This window comes from Prinia subflava, chromosome 2 (genome assembly GCF_021018805.1).
Source record: "Prinia subflava isolate CZ2003 ecotype Zambia chromosome 2, Cam_Psub_1.2, whole genome shotgun sequence".
Lineage (NCBI taxonomy): Eukaryota > Metazoa > Chordata > Aves > Passeriformes > Cisticolidae > Prinia > Prinia subflava.
In genome coordinates, this window is record NC_086248.1 from 108,362,344 (window position 1) to 108,379,042 (window position 16,699).

Below are 16,699 nucleotides of genomic sequence, written 5' to 3' on the forward strand. Positions count from 1 at the left end.
AGTGCACAGGAGCAGAGTCTGCCTTTGTCACTGAAGGGAAGAGAAATGGAAGGTAAAAGCTGGATGTGGAAGGGTGAGGTGTGAGCTGTGAACCTTCACAGGGAAGGAGCTATCAGAGGAACACATCTCTCTTACCCCAGCACCAGTGTCAGACCCACTTGCTGATCCACGTCCCTGCTGAGTGCCCATAACCATATCCCAGGAGCAGCATCCCCCTCAGGCTAGCTATGGATCTCCTCTTCCTGGTGAACCCCAGCTTCATTTTCCAGGGACTAAATGGCAGCTGCTTGAGCAGTGTCCACCCAGCTGAGAAAAGAGAACTTTGCCCTTTGCTTTTAAATCCATCCCCCCTACAGGTCTTGATTCAGCCGTCTGGATTCACTGATGAAGTCATCTGCTGACTGAACAGTGTTTGTGAATTTAAACAGGCATCTCCAGAGCATGTGTGTGCACACTCCTGCCTGCCTGCCCCAGACAGCCACACAGGCAGCAGTGCCATTCCCAAGTGCCGCTTTTACACCAATTTTTCCAGTGGGAAGAGGCTTTGGTTCCTCGCTGCCATCAGCTCACAGCTGAGAGCAGCACTGCTCTGTCCCTCCCTGGCTTTGCACAACAGCTCAGTGCGTTAATGTGCCACGAGGAGACGCGCACAGGACGGGCCCATCTCATCTGGATTAAAGATGTCCTTTGGTTCTGTTTCATAAGGCAAGGGAGAACTTGCATTACCCAGAGCTCGGCGGCAGATCCGTGTGTGTGTGTGTTAAACCAGACTGTCACTCCAACTGTTTCACATTACGAGCCCTCAGTCTCGCTCTGGCTGTCCATTTGTACTGTTAAGCTCTCAAATACAGAACTCATGTGCCAAGTTTCCACTTTTCTTCAGCAGCCACTAGGTATGGTCAGACTTTGGCAAACCTGGAGGACACTTGTGCCTCTTGGCTGCCAAGTCTGCCTTCCTGTAGCTGCCCTGCTTCTGCTCGCTGACACCAGGATCGCAGTGGCAGGATGAGGGCCAGGGCCGAGCAATGACAGCTGAAGTACAACCAGTGTTTTTATCTTCTCAATATTTTGAGGAGTCCAAAGAATGTTTGGGTTAAAAAAAAAAAAAAAAAAAAAGGCACCACATTTTTCAAAAGCCATGTGACCGTCCCACAGGCTGTTATGTCTTTATGCAGCATGGAATAGCTCTGTGTGATCCGAGAGCATGGGTGCCACACCAGGTGTTTTTTGACAAGTGATTCCATGAGATGGGAGTCACACCTCTGATGCACTCAGGGCAGACCCATGGGAGTCCCTGCCCTGCACAATCCTCTGTGCTCATCGTTCCTACTGCAGTGCTAACATGTTTGTGGATTTGAAAATCCCTAAATCTGACGGTTTGAGGCTTGTGGCTTTTGGTCACATCTTTAATGATACCCCAGTGCAATTATTTTAACCATATTCTTGCCTGATTCCTGCGCAATCACTGACAGTGGTTATCACTGGAAGGGTACGAGACGTCATTCTGACTGGCTCATGACCACAGCCCTCAGATGCTCCAAGACCTGCAAGAAACCTCCTGCAAGCTCTCCTCATGCCCCAAAAGTGCCAGATTTCCAGGTCAGGCACGGTGTGGGCTAAGGCTCTTGTGACGTGCCTCGGTCCCAGCTGGCACTGCACACTGGAAGAACATCTCACCCTCACCTTGCAGGAAACCCTGTGGAGGACACCGGTCTCCAGATGAAAATGTTTCAGATTAGAGGATACTTTTTCCCCAATTTAGACATTTTAGACCAATTCAGCCTCCCAGCAGTCACATACTCACTGATTGTTCGTATCCTCATTTTTCCACATGCCCAGTTGTGCAAGAACGACAACAAAGATTCCAAAACTCCCTCTTTTTTTTTTTTTTTGTTAGGTGGCTTTATTTATGCTTCAAGTTGATTTGAGCTGTGTTTGCTCTTGTTACACTGAGCTGCACCTTGAGAACTCACAGAGGTCCAGCTCCCTCAGACTGGACGCTGAATTATTGACTTATAGCAAGTGATAATCCAACCTCATTTTCACATATTTTCCAGTCCGCATTACTTTTAAATTTGACAGCCTCCCATCTGAGAGAGAAAGCTTTCTCCACAGTACTGACACAGGTCAGCAACCAAGAGGAAGAGTAAGGAGTGTCAAAGGCCAGTGGAGTCCCACCAGGGACGCACGGAGCGACTGAAAGCGACATGTCCCTCCAGGGCAGATCCATCCCAGCCGAGCAGAGATGGCAGTCGGCACGCAAGGTGCAGCCGTGGGTGCGGGAGCAGCAGTGGGGTGTCCTGGCAAAGCGGGGCATGGAGAGGAGCAGGTCGGGACGGGGAGGAGAGGAGCAGAGTGGGGGGGACACGCGAGGCTGGAGCAGGAGCTGCAGAGAGGGCGAAGGGAAAGGGGGGGAGCAGGGAGGGAGGACAGCAGGGGAAGGAGGCAGGGCAGTATAAAAGCATCCGACACGTACCTCTCCCGACACAGAGCGAGGGGGCGAGAAAGTGGGTCTGGAAGCAGCAGCAGCAGCAGCAGCCAGGAGGAGCGGCAGCCGCTTGCAAACACGCACGCACGGTGGCAGGAGAGAGTGCGGCGCTGCCCCTGCCAGCCCTAGGGCACTGGAGGGAAGAGAGAGGAGAGATGGAGCCAGGTATCCAGCTCCCCGGGAGGGAAGCGGGCAGCTGAAGCTTTCGGCAGCCCCTCGTCCTCTGCCCCCTATCCCATTTCCCACGGCTGAGCCAGGGGGTAGAGAGGAGGAGGAAGAGGAAGGGGGTCGGGAGAGGGAAGCTGCAGTCTGCCCCTCTTTTTCCCCGGGGAGCTCGCAGCCGCCCCGTCGAGGGCCGGGAGCCGGCGGGGGTCGCGGCGCGCCCCGCTCCGTCCGCCCCGCAGCGCCGGGGGCCGGGGCAGCGCGGGCCCGGCGGGGCGGGCAGGGCAGGGAAACGCCTCGACGGGCGGCGGGCGGGGAGGGGGGAGCGGCGGGGCGGGCGAGGACACGGCGGCGGCGGCGGCGGCGGGGGAAGCTGGTCCAGGGGCCACCCCCATCCCCGCGCGCGGAGGGAGGCGATAGCCCCGGGCTCTCTCCTCCCCTCGGAGCGTCCCGGCTTCCCCGCCATGTGAGACTCGTCCCCGACCCCCCCGCCTCGCTCTCCCTCCCTCCTCCCTCTCCCTCGCACACACGCTCCCGGCTCCCCCCGTCCTCGCAGCGTCTCCCCGGCGGCCGCCGAGCCCCGCTGCTCTCCGCCGGCCGCGGCTCCCCGAGGCGGCGGGGGATCGGCCGCCCGCTCCCTCCTTCCGACGGCCCGCGGTGCCTCTGGCTTGCAGGGCTGCCCGCAGAGACGCCGCCGGCCGCGGGTACCTGCCGCCCGCCGCCGGGCAGCGCCGGGACTCTGGCCGCCGCCGCGGCATCCCGCCCCGACGTGGCTCCGCCGTGGTGCGGCGGCCCCCGCTGCTGCTGCTGCTGCTGCTGCCGCCGCTGCCCCGCGCCCGCCGCCCGCCCCGCCGACGCCGAGAGCGGCGCGGTCCCCGCCGCCCGTCCTGCGGCTTCTGGGGCCGGGGCCGGGGCCGCTCCGGCGGCGGCCCCGGCTGCGGCGGCGGCGGCGGCGGCGGCCGCCGCGGCTCCTCCTCCTCCTCCGCCTCCTCCGCGGCCGCCGCCGCGGGGCCCTAAAGCCGCCCGGCTCAAGAGGATGGTGCGGCTGGCGGCCGAGCTGCTGCTGCTGCTGGGGCTGCTGCTGCTCACCCTGCACATCACCGTGCTGCGCGGCGGCGGGGAGCCCCACGCCCCCACGGGCGCCGGCAACCACAGCCAGCGGCAGGTGAGTGCCGCCCCGCCTCCCCAGCACCCTCCCGCGGGCTCCCCCGGGCCGCCCGGGACGCGCCGGGCTGGCCGGGCTGGCGGCAGCCGGCGCCGTGCACCTGCCCCGACCGCCTCCTCCTCCTTCTCACGCCGCCCGCGCCTGTCCCGACCCCGAGGGTTCCCCCGCCCGAGGGCTTTCCCCGGGCGCTTGCGGGGTGTCCCCCGCCCCCCTCGGCTTTAAGCTGTCGGGGGCAGCGGAGGCAAAGGCAGCCGCGGGTCGGTGCCGTGCGGGAGGCGTCGGGGCCGCTCCCACGCGTGTGCCCGCAGCGGCGAGGCCGGCCCGCCTGGAGAGCCTGTGGGGCAGCAAGGGATGGGAGCAGCCGTGCCGGGGACACCCCTGCGTGGGGGACAGCATTCCCGAGAGCGAGCGGGGAGCAGATAGGTGGACGGGCTTGGGAAATACTGGAACTAAGCGTATGGCTTTGCTTGGAAAGCGTCAAGAGACAGGCTGACATTCAGTCCTGAGACGGGGTGATAAGGGCTTGTGATGTGTAGGGCAGCGCTTGCGACCCAGCTAGCCCGTTCCAGTCTTTTGAAAGGCTCCCAGGAAACCAAACTGTGTGTTGTGTCTGACAGAGGTACAGGACTTTTTTTTGTTTTGTTTTGTTTTTTGTTTTTTGTTTTTGTTTGGGTTTTTTGTTTGTTTTTTTTTTGTTTGTTTGTTTTTGTTTTTGTTTTTCTCTGTTTCAGTATTTTTGCAGGTCGTTCTTTTCATTCGGTATCACACGTTGCCATTCATTTATAATGGTCGGAGACGGTGATCAAAGCTGCAGAATCACCAACACCCCCAGACAAAGCTTGTAAATCTCTGCTCAGTTGCATGTGCCCTGGCCAGCTCTCTTCCCCTGTAGCCAAGTGGTAAAATAAAATCAATTACCAAGTCATGCCATGAGCTGACAGAAAAATCTCTAATTATTATCACCATAAGTTTATGTGAACCCACCATCATCTGGGTAAGAATCACAGTACCAGCAGAGTACAAAAGCCAAGGAAAAGTAAGGAGAGTGCAGGCTGTACTGGCCACTTTGTGCATGGGATCCCCAGCTGGTGGCCCACAAAATGAACCCACTAGCCACAGTGGGAGGGAACCCAGAGCTGCAGGCTCAACATCCCAGCCACAGCCTGGAGTCAGGAGCCCCTAACTCGGAAAACCTCCTGCTGAACTTGGTGGGAGTCCTGCCTGGGAGAGCTGAGCCGTGCACTGAGGGTAAGGCCCCACCGTGCTGTCTCTGCAGTTTTATCACTGGCTTGACATTCCAGGATGTTTTTTTTTAATATCTGCAAGATTTCTGGTAATAATGTTTTATAAATGATGCTTTCTTTCCTCATGGGCACTGGGAATGCCTTTTAAAATGATGTTCCTTGGAAAAGTAAATTTGGAGAGGTTTTTTATGAGGTGTTTGCTATCATTAGAATAACCCTGAATTTGCCTTTTCTTGACAGGCTTGTAACATAATGAGAGAAACATCTGGGCAAGGGGGAACTCTGGGTGATGCCATTTCCCCGAGGGGCTCCTTTTAGAGCGCTGTTGTGAGGTTAGGGTGAAACAAGAGGAAAATCATCTTCAGATAATTATCCTCGATTATTATCATTGTTGTTGGCTGTCTCATGAAAACCTGTAGATTGTTGACTTCAAGACTTTTTTTTTTTTTCTGGTGATGTTTTACAGATTACCTTAATAAGCTCTGTGCCTTTAAGCACCGTGATAGCTTTGGCAGTTCATATTTTCATAATGTTTTGCCATTTGTAGAATTGAGATTTTTATATACTTCCCAACTCAATTGATTCTGCAGTTATGTATTTGAGAGGCTCTGTCTGTACAAAACATTATGGGGGGAAAGGATATTGATTAGAGCAATTGGTTAAACAGATGGAGGTCTATCCGTTTTCTGGTTTTGTAACTTCCAGGGATTCTATCGCTAGCTGGAATCGATGCCTTTAGAAAGTTGCACTTAAGCAGGCAGATGCTTTCATTCAGAGCATCACAATGTAGATCTCAACGGGAAGTTTGCACTGTGGTCTTCTGATTTTGGCAGGTTTTGGGCTGTATCATGGCACGTGCTGAGGTGAGATGCAAAATCTTAGTGCACTGCACTCAGAGAGAGAGAATCGGTGTGGGAAATGAAACTGCACAAACTCAGACCTGTGGATATGAGCACTTAGACACCTCTCAGGGTTCTTCTGTCTTGGTACGTCTGTGGAGAGGAGTGATTGTGAGAAGTGAGTAGATCAGTGTTGTATTTGATAAAATTTCACTTGAAGAAGTGTGGCAAATCCAGGAAGGAGTGATCTTTGCAACAACTGTTTATAGATGTCTTCCGATGTGGCAAATTTGTATCAGAAGTCCCTGGCAATTATCAAAGGGAGGATCTGGTGTGTGGGGACTGAGGCAGTGTGTTTGCACAAATGAGGTAGTCAGAATTGGGTCCTTTTTATATAAAATTGATTCAGGAAGTATCCTTAAAATATTGTTGGAGATTTAAGTAGTCTAAAACACTTGTAAGCATTTGAAGTCTGCTTCAGTAAGGAAGAGCTCCTCTTTCGCCCATCCCTTGGTCCTTAATGAAGGAAGGGTTTTGTAGGATAGGTTTTGATTTCTTTTGGTCTTTCAGTTGGGTTAACCCCTGCAATTAATTACACTGAGACATGAAAGAAATATAGAAAAAAAATAAAACAAAACCCAACAATTCCATCCTAAAATTAAACAAGTTCTTTCTCCCTCCCTCTTGTTTTTTCCCCTTTGGTGCCCTTGCCCATGCCGTGTGTGTCTCCAGAGATTCCAGATGTCTGGGACTGCCTTGTGCCGCTGTGGCTGGCTGTAAAGGAGCAGCAGTGAGGAGAGGATCCCGAAGCACTCCTGTGCTGCTCTTTGGGATGCCTGAGGAGCAAGCACAGGCTCCCTCGTTGACTGCTGCAGCGATGGCTGCTGGACCTCGGCGTGGCTGCGGTTTCGTGCTGCTCGTAGGACTGGGTTGTGGCAGGGCAAATGAACACGAAATGGGAAATCCACACTGGAGCTGTAAAATAGTCTTGAGTTATGAGAGGGAATCGGCCTTGTGTTGCTCAACCAGATTTTATTTCCCTCTTTCCATCTCTTCCAACAGGGGAAAAAAAAGGAGAACTGGGGAGAGGGGGAGATTTTTTCTGCTGAGAATTCTACTAGGTCTAATTTAATTATCATCCAGAAGCTGTTCTGGAGTATATGAAATAAAGAAATACAGACTTTCTTTTCTGAAGAAGAGCAAGTGAAGCTATATTAAGAGATGGAAAAAAAGCAGCTTGGGTATGTTTTTATCTTTTTACATAGTTCTAAAACCAAGGGAAGGCTTGGACATAAATTTTGGAAGACATTTTTAATACTTCACGATGTTCTAAAATCTGTGCTTTCATTCTGAGAGAAAATATTTCATCATGAAGTTTATCCCCATCACTTCTAATTTTTCCATAGCAGGCCTTGCACACCAAGAAAAACAGTGTTCCCACACCAAGAAAAATGACCTTGTGAAATGCAGTAACAGAGCCACCAACAATATATGCCATAGCACATGAAGTCAGATTCTCCACTAAGACACTTGCAGCACTATTACATTAGCCTGAAACTCAGTATTTGCGCTTAAATCTGTAAGAAATACAAATTGAAAAGCAGCACAATGCTGTAAACAGATTTTTTTTCTTTTAATCACCCTCCTCCTACCCCTGCCCCTCTCTTCAATAAGTATGCAAGCAATTACAGCATGTCAGAAATGCTCTTCAAGCCCTACCAGAAAAAACACATTCTGCTGCTTATAAATGATTGCACAAGAGTCTCTCTCCAAGCTGTGTGAGGAGCTCTGTAATTTTCTCCCAAGGTCCCCAGTTCAGAGCCAGGAGTAGTTTAGCAGTGGTGTGCTGCCTGCTACCTTTGCTGGGGCGCATTTCAGTCTTTTCAGGGCTTCTGTGTTCTTGCTGACCCTTGTACTGTATTCAGGCAATTGGCAAAACCATCTCCAGTCGGATACAGTGGCATATTTCAGCTTTCTGGCTTCCTCAGTTAAGCAGGACTCAATCTGTTTACTTTGGGAGCATTTTAGGTTTTTTGAAGTTAATTTGAGCTCTGGAGCTTTACATTTGGTTTGCTCTAACAGGAACCGATGGTCTGAGTCGTCTTTGAGAACCTGTCAATTCCACGTTCTGCCTTCTTGTGTCCCAGACCTCCTTCAGCCTGTATAAGGTGCCAGGAAGTGGATGTACATCATATATTTGCTGTGAACACTAAATCTTTCTCTGCTTTAAGTTTATACATTGCATGAATAGCTTTCAGAGCAGGTGGCTTGTGAATTGGGCAGGCTGATTCTCTGCAAGCCAAAGTCTCTTTTGGTGAGGGGGTTCCTCGTTGCAGGGGATGCTGTTGTGTGCCTTTTGGCAGTGACAGTGAAACCTGCCTGTTCTCAGATTTTCTGTGTAGGTTCTTAACTAAGGCTCACCCTTTGGCATGTGTTCCTCCAGTTATGCACTAAGATTTTGCAATGGCTTAGACCATGTGCAGCTCATTCTCTCATCTCCCAAGGGAGGGAATTATGTGTGCTCTTTAGTGGCTTTGCTGATGGGCTGTGGCTTGTTCCAGGATCCAGGAGGAAGGAAGGGCGATTTAGCTTTACGTGTGCTGCTGCTGCACGCATGGAAGCAAAGGATAAAATGGGAAACAAGGGGGAAGGGCTGAGACTGCTGCACTGAGCAGACTGCTGCCGCATTTTCTGGCAATCATTGCTCCCAGGAGAGAGCCTTTCACCTTTCAAACCCAGCTCCCAGAAATTAAAAGCATCAATTAAACGTCTCTTCATCTATCGCTTTGATTAACTTCCTAGCAAACTAAACTACCCTTGGTGGAAAAGAGCCACTACATTTTCAGGGTAGGACATGGCAAGATTTTTAGTATCTCAGACTACTGCAATAATTCAGAACAGGTATCCAAGAATATTTTATGTAGTTATGGCTGCAAGGAGCAATATTAGGCAGGTATGAATGTAACTTCCTGAGTTCAATTTTAGCAAGGTGTTTGGAAGGGGCACATTTTGCTAAACATCTCCTCAGCTCAACAGCTAACAGTTACTGTACTGCTTGTCTTGGATCGCCACTGATAAATGCCTGGCATTAAATCACAAGGCACCTCTCTATTTTGTCTCTATAGGTCAGAACTGTTTTATCCCAGTGCTTCATACTGAAGAGTCTCTTTGAGTTATTTCTTTCTATTTTGGGCAAGATTTAGGATTGTTTTCCAGCTCTTTATAGTATTGGGCTATTTGTAAGAGAAAAGCAGAGCGTGTGCTGTTCTGAATTCAGTCTGGGCCATCGCAGTGTCTTCACATCCATTCCCATGGTCCTAGAGCAAGCACAAAACACAGTGACTACTGCAGGGTGAGGTCCAGTGACATTCCTGCTTTTGCCTTTCTCTTCTCTCAGTTGATCCTCACCTGTGCTCTGGGGCTGTGTGTGAGGGCAGAGGGGTTAAAGGGAGACCTGCTACCTGTAGGGTGTGAGCCCTACAGCTGAACAGGTCACTCATGGCAGTGCAAGGAGTGGTTGGTTTGAAACTGGCCCCTGGGCCAGTCCAGGGCTGTAGTGATTGCCCTTGGTGAGAGTAGAGAGGCCAGGCAGAGATCCTGGGTGCAGCTGCATTGGTACTTTCCAGTTGGTTCATCTAACTTGGACAACCACACTAGTTCTGGAGTAGCTTTTATTTTTCACTCTTGTTGGTTGTGTAGAGAGGTTTGTTCTCCCCAGGAAGAGCACAGTTGGTCACGGCAGCTCTAGCAGTGGTACAACACACTGCTACTGACCCCTGGCTCTTACCTGATTGGCACAAAACTCTCCTTTGCTTCTCCTGCTTTGGTTGCCAGCCCTTAGGTTCAGCCACATTTCCCTGTTCTGTCCTTTCCTAGTGCCAGCTGCCCACAAAATCAGGAGGCCTGGAGCTGCAGCTCTGCTGGTGGCCTCAACAATTTTGTCATCACTGAGCTGTGTGGTGCTGGTCAGTGGGTACTCCCCTGTGGTTTGTAACATCTCTGTTATGACCTGCAGGCAAGTAACAAAGCCCCAGCACTCAGAGGTTCAGCACATTGAGCTGTTTGACACCTGCCGTGGAATTCCTTTTGTGGAATTGTGGAATTCCTTTGCTGAGGAGACATCTGTTTAACCAATACAGGTTATGTTGGATGTAGATTGGGGACTGTGGCTTGAATTCAGCATTGTTCTTTTGTCCCTGCTCGTATTTACAACATCTCTGTATCAGTAATCAATGCTGGATTGTTCCAAAGTGGAGGAAAACACCGTCAGAGAAGACAGAATTGTCAGTCAGGTGGAAACCCTGGCTATGTTGTGTCACAGCATCTGAAAACCTCATACAAAGGGAAGTGCAGAAGGCAGTAGCACTGCTAATGGTGCAGGCAATGCAGGCTTGGCCTGCCAAGGTAATGTCTATGTTTGAAAAGCTTTCTGAAATCAGGTGGGATAGAGATGGCTCCTGAAAACCCGGTCATTGGTATGTATTCCAGTGGGAAGAAAATGTTACTTTGCAAATCTCTTATGTTTTCTAAGATGCACTGATTTGTGAACATTCATGCTTAAGAATTTCTCCTTTGTTTTCCTTTATTATGTAAAAGTGCACAGGCTGCAAGTAGTGCTAGGAAATTATTTTCCCATACTTCTCTTGTGCTTACATTCTTCTGCATCACTTTAAAATCTTGAAATACACTCATATTTCAAATATATAGACGGACAATTGACGTGTTTCCTTATGCAAGCATAAACCTAAAAAACTGAAGCTGTGTAGTTTTCTTTGTGCTTACATCCTGATTTAGCAGCTTTGGCAGGTTTAACTGTCAGAGTTGGTTGCTTTATGCTCTTCTGTGTGTTTTGCCAGTTGTCCTTGCAAACAGATGTGGTGGTACCAAACTGTGCCTCATTTTTCTCTTCACGCTGTTGGCTAGTGCTTATTTGGTCCTTTTGTACGACTCTTACCTTGCTGTCTGCTTTAAGACCACACTACATAAAAGCCCTTTGAATTGACTGAATAATGTTCAGTTATCAGAAAGATGACTTTTTAAAAGTATTATTTTTCAGAGGTGCCTTTTTTTTTTCCCCTTATTTTACTTCTCAAATCTCAACCCAAGCTTATGGAGGCTGAGGTTCCAGTGTTGTGGTGTAGCTTGTGAGCGATGTGCAGTGCAGTGGGTCTCCAGCCTGAATGGAGACACTGTCAGAAATGAGTAATGAAGTGTAACTTTAAAGAGAAAAATACAAAGTGCTTCAGTAAAAGGCAGAAGGAAGCACTCAACGATGCAGTGGTTACTGTTGCACTTTAAGACCATTGTGCCTATATTACAAGTTTTAGAGACAGTAAATGCCAGGCTAAATTCATAGTCCAAAACACAGAGATGAATAACATTTCCAAGAATCGGCGTAGTGAGCGCATTGGTACATCAGCAAGAGCAGAATGTTTCCAGTGTTGGTATTTCCATGTACTTTCGATTTGAGGCACCAGAAAAAGAAAGAAAACAAACTGAAATGTAACTTACTATTGTAATAAGGGATGGCTTGCCACAGTGGTCACTTCTGTGGCAGCAGAATGCTTGGTTAGAGGAGCTGATGTGGGCGGTACTGGTGAGCAGTTCCTTTATCCTTTTGTCCTTGTTTTTTGAGTGCTTGGAGAACTCATAGCCATGGGTCATATCTTTCTTATTCCTCTCTTCTAACAGTCTGGCCGGACAAAAGCAGGCCTGGAGTTGTTAATCTCTAAGCCTTTCATGTAGGGAGGTGCTCCTGAAGATGAGAGGGGAAAATCAGAGATGAATTCTTTTACTCTCAGTGGAGTCAGTGCACATTGAAAGGCAGAAGGACTTCAAACATCCCCTGGCTTTTATGCTTCTGTGCTAGATCTGCGTTCTCAGTGTGTTTAAACTGACCTCGTTCTACTGACTTCCACAGAGCAAGGCAAGTCAATGCTCTGTGTCAGCTGCAGAGCCAAGATCCTCTTGAATATGACTCTTTCACAGCTCAGTTTTTCCCACAGAACTGATAAGCACGTAGCACATGTCATGGAGACCTCCGTCCATAAAGACGAGCTGGGCCCTGGCGTGTGGCTTTCTTCGTGTTGCATGAATTAATTTCCATGTGTTATGTTTCACTGCACTGAAAAATCCAGGACTGTTTGTTCCACAGTAGTTCTTCCCTGGGAAGAGTAACATTTCCTCTTTGCCAGCATGGCTGTTGAGATAGTTCTTGTGACAAAACCAGTGAGTTCTGTGGAAGTATCTATAAAAGCCAGAGAGTGCCCCATCTCTTTCTGCCACCAGGGCCACTCCAAGAAGAGTGGATTCCTCCTCTGCTAAGGAGCAGCCACTGGGTCCATGCCGTCCATGGGACAGGATTAACTTCCCAAATGCTCCTTTCAGGGATCTTGCCTTTGTGTTCCCACTGAGCTGGGCGCTCAGGTACTGAGTTGGGCACTCTGTTGAAACCCTTCCTCTGACAGATGAATGCCCAGGAATGCTGGGCAGGAGGTGAAGTCCTTGCACTGGGAGTGCTGTGCTGCAGGCTGTGATGGAAGGACATGGCTGACAGCAGAGAAATAACAGGGAAGAAGACCTAGTGATAAGACAAAACTATTCTTTTAAGCTAATGCTTCAAAAATTATTTACACAGCTTTGGTATCTTTGTTGCCTTAGAAGTAACCCGGCATCAGCAGTTTTTGCCTGAGGAAACCGTCATTACTCCACTGGAAACAGCTGCCAAAGTTTATAAAGATAAAACATAAATTTCTTTGGTTTTACCTGCCATGTGCATCAGTGCAGGATTTTAAAATCATCATGGCATTGGTCTCGATATAACATTAGTAACCAGATAGTTACTACTGTCTGTTTGCACAAGCTACCCAAAGAAACAAAAAGGATTAATAGTTTAAAACAGAAAATGAAAACCATAGCTGTCTAGCATAGGTTCTGTAACAGCCCACTATACTTGCCTCCTACATCATGTAAGTTGTCTATGCACTATTTAATTTCATAGCCAGAAATTACTTATCTTCTATTTAGCAACATGAGAGCAATAAAACTGCCACTGTCTTTAATGTCTGCTGATCCAACTCTCATCTGAAAGTGCCTCTGGAAGTTACCTCAGTAATCAGACTGGAGCAGTTCAAGATGCAGTCTGTACATCAGCATTTTGTGCTCCTCATTTTCAGATTCTCTGGACTGAAGAACTCTGTAAAGGCTCACTGCACAGAGCAGGCTGTAACAAAGCAGTTAATGATTCTCATGATGTGAATGCTGCCATTTCAGTTTATCGGAATGACACTGGCATTCTGTCTTAAATATATCTCTTCTTATAGTGATAAATTTGGTTGGTTGGGGTATTTTTTTGAAACCAACTCAATATATAGGCAGGGGTATGCATCTTAGCTAAACTATAACCTAGCCAGTCCATGCCTTTTGCCCTGTGAAGTGCCCGGAGTTTTTCAAAACATGTAACCACAGTGATATTTTTATAAAGGAATGTTCACCTCATGGGATTTTTTTAAGGTGTTCTATTTTTTTTCCAAGTTACAGCTTTACTTTATTGTACATGATGTCCAATAAAAAAGATATATGTCTGTGATTGGACTTTGAAAAAGGGCCATGGTGCCTATTCCATTTAAAGGGAATGAAGTCAAGCAGTAAATTTGCTGGTCGCCCTTTTCATATTGACTGTATCTTGGCCAGCAGTTGGTCTTTGATGTTGTAACAATAGAGCAAAGGCAGAGGAGGAGGAGGATTAGGACCTCCATAATATAAAAACAAGCCTGCATTCATCATGATTTTTATAGAGCACAGTCCCTGTCTATTGGAGGTTTGCAGTATAGGCTTAATGTTCTGCAGACGAATACAGCAACTTTAACATTTGAAGGTGGCTTACAAGTCATCTATCATTACTCCTACCATCTCTTCTTAATTCAGTTTGTTTAGGCATTCAGCATTTAACTTTTCCTATCTTGTTATTCCTTTCTACAATAGGAAAACAGCTGTTTATCAGGACAGGGCTTCTGGAGTATCGTTTTCCATTATGGGGGTTGATCACAGTGTTATTTATGAAAGGCTCACTGCAGCTGATCAAGAGTATCTATTCCTCACCTTGTGCTTTAAAGTCCAGAATCTTATTAGGAAAGAATAGAGGCCCTGATATGTGTATGTTTAACATTTGTGAATATATATCTCAAATGGAACCCAGGGCAGCCACAGTGCCTGTGACTTCAGGCATATCAAAAGAATAATGCCAGAGGTTTCAAATGAGCTGTTCAGCCTGGTAGGGTCCTGGAGAATTCTGATGTGTACTGAAATGGCAGCAGCACTAGCTCTCAGTCCAAACATGCAGGAGGAAAAGGGTCATCCCTTTCCTGAAAATGTGTTCAAGGTACCAAGATGTGCTGAGTGCTGGTGGGAGCAGATAGGCTTCAAAATGTGAGCAGAACTTGGAAAGAGAGAAATAATCCATGATGTGCTGTTGCAGCCATGTGTGCAGCATAGCAAATGAGGAAGGCAGAATAAGGGGAGTGTTCCCAGGGATGTGATGGTGGCAGCAGCAATGAGCCTGCTGCAAGGGGATCCCCATCAGAGGCAGCTCCTAGGAAACCAGCTGGGCTTTAAATTGCTTTACTGCACCCAGTTCCAGTGGCTCTTGCTTAAGACATGATCCTGAAGTCCACTGACAAGGCAAAACACCTGGAAGCTTGCCTACCAGCCTCCAAAGACACCTGTCCAGAGGAAGGGAAGGGGTGGGGAGAAGATGCCAATCCATGGTGCATTTGCCAGTTCAGCATTTGATTTAGGGTAGGATCCTGTGCCTTCCAGGTGTTCAGATTACACCAGTGAGTCCAAACTCATGAGCAAGTCACTGCTTGCCAGCTGAGCTGCAGTAGCTCCTTGGATGTCTTCTTCCACCTTCATCACACACGAAATACGAGGTGACTTTATATTTTTAGTAAGTCAGCACTGAGCAAACAAGCCCTGCCCAGAGCTCTCATCAGGGTGACAGCACTCTGTCCTCAGACCCAGCACTCCATAGTCACCAAACACATGGCTTGCCAGTGGGGAATCTGGTTTTAAGTTAATATCTACCATGATGGCCATTAGAGAGGCAACATCTGGTGCAGAAAACGCACACCTTCCATTTCTGTGCTCGGCCCTGTGTGTCCTTCATCGAACCCAGACACGGCATTGTCTTGGCTGTTTCTGCTTTCCTCAGCTGCTGAAAGCAAACTGCATGAGGCTCAGGCACTATAAGGTGGGAGTTCTGGCTAGTTAGAGGCATCACCTAGTGTTTGAAAGGGTTTGCCCTTGAGAGATCAATGGCTCTGAAAAAGCTGCTGAAATCCTTCAGTGGATGTGAACTCAATTCCTGCTCTTCTTTGATCTGGCATTCATGGCCTTTTGAATCATGTAAATCAAAGCTGCCTTTCTCACCTACCCATCCCTCTTTCTTCTTCTGTCTCCTAAGAGGATCATTTTTTCATGTTCTTAGGAATACAGCTTTGGCTGTCTCAACATCAAGATAAAATGAACTCATTATTTGCATAACATCAGAGTAAGGGCCAGATTAATACCACCTCTGATTTTTTTTTCTTCTTCCTTTATCCTATTCCTCCAATAAAATACAAGGGCAGTATGCAGCTGAAATCATGTGTTTGCACACATATGGACTGAGTGGGGATAAAGAGCTGCATATGCCAATCCCCTGGAAGGCACTGCTGCCATTGATAAAAGGAGCCACAATTACATTGTTATATTGGGTTGTAAACCCCACAATACTACCATGACAATTACTGCAGTTTGCTTGTAAGAGCTGTGTGAGGAGAATATATATATATTTATCTCTTTAGCAGAGTTAAGGAGCTGGAAATGAGTTCTGAGCCGTAGCCCTCAGTGTCTGTGCTGTTTCTGCTTTGGGATCTCTCTTTGTACAGAGCTGTTCTCCCTCCCAGGATCTGTCTTATCCACGAGAGTCCCATCTCTGTTCCTCACCAGAGGAGGTGAGAATACACAAAACTGAGCTTCTTCTCTTTCCTCTCTTACCTTGCTCTTGTGTTGGGCTGCTGGGACTAATCTAAAGATGCTTTTTGGCTGCTCCCATACACTTCATTGTCAGTGGCGTCTGGGTGGCTTCAGGCACATGCTAAGACCACAACAAGTTTGAAAAATAAAACCATTTATCCTAAAAATAGCTCAGAACTAACTAGTGATGGTGGGGTGGAAGGGAGACAGAAATGAAGATATTTTCATTTCACGTAAGTGTCAGATCCAAAAGCATCTGCCTTGTTCAGTGCATGTATGGTATTCATTTCCTGTCTGCAGTCGATTGGAATGCCCCCCGAGTCGTTTGAAATTGAAAATCGAGTCATGCTTCTTTAATCAGCTCTAGGAAATAGCCCCCTCCCTTACTGTTCTAGGAAAATTTATATATATACATGCATAGAATTCACAATACAAAAAGCCCACGCTTCTCTCCAGGGCAGATCCTTTCTCCCCACTTAGGCAGAGAAGGGTCTTCACAGTGTCTTGCCATGGTGTTCTGCCTATCTACTCACTCACTCTTCTTCCCCATCGTGTCACTGGAGGGAGGCCTTTCTCCTGTGAATCCACGTCCTCTGGTTTCTTGATCTGTCACTGGGGCAGCTCAGGGAGGAGGAGAGAGAGGGCCTGATGTCCACTGCTGATGGCTTGATGCGAAACCACAGCAAGCATTACCTCCGTGTGCAGATGCCATTTATGCTAATTACTTCCAGTTGCTCCTGTGTCAGTCTCCAAGGTTTCCTAAACAGAGAGGGTAAAGCCGTGC

At 48.4% G+C, this 16,699-nt stretch overlaps 1 protein-coding gene across 2 annotated transcripts in view; it reads left to right on the top strand.

The window, feature by feature from the left end:
• The first annotated feature begins 1,648 nt into the window (after nucleotides 1-1,648).
• The window catches only part of ISM1 (isthmin 1), a 42,085-nt gene continuing 27,034 nt past the window's right edge, over nucleotides 1,649-16,699 (top strand). The window contains exons 1-2 of one of the 2 annotated variants that reach the window (XM_063391538.1): nucleotides 1,649-2,653; nucleotides 3,325-3,815. In XM_063391538.1, the coding sequence (XP_063247608.1) occupies nucleotides 2,644-2,653; nucleotides 3,325-3,815 (501 nt within the window). In that variant the 5' untranslated portion in view covers nucleotides 1,649-2,643. Of the gene's footprint in view, nucleotides 3,816-16,699 lie in introns of both variants that reach the window. The other variant, XM_063391537.1, reaches the window with a different exon arrangement.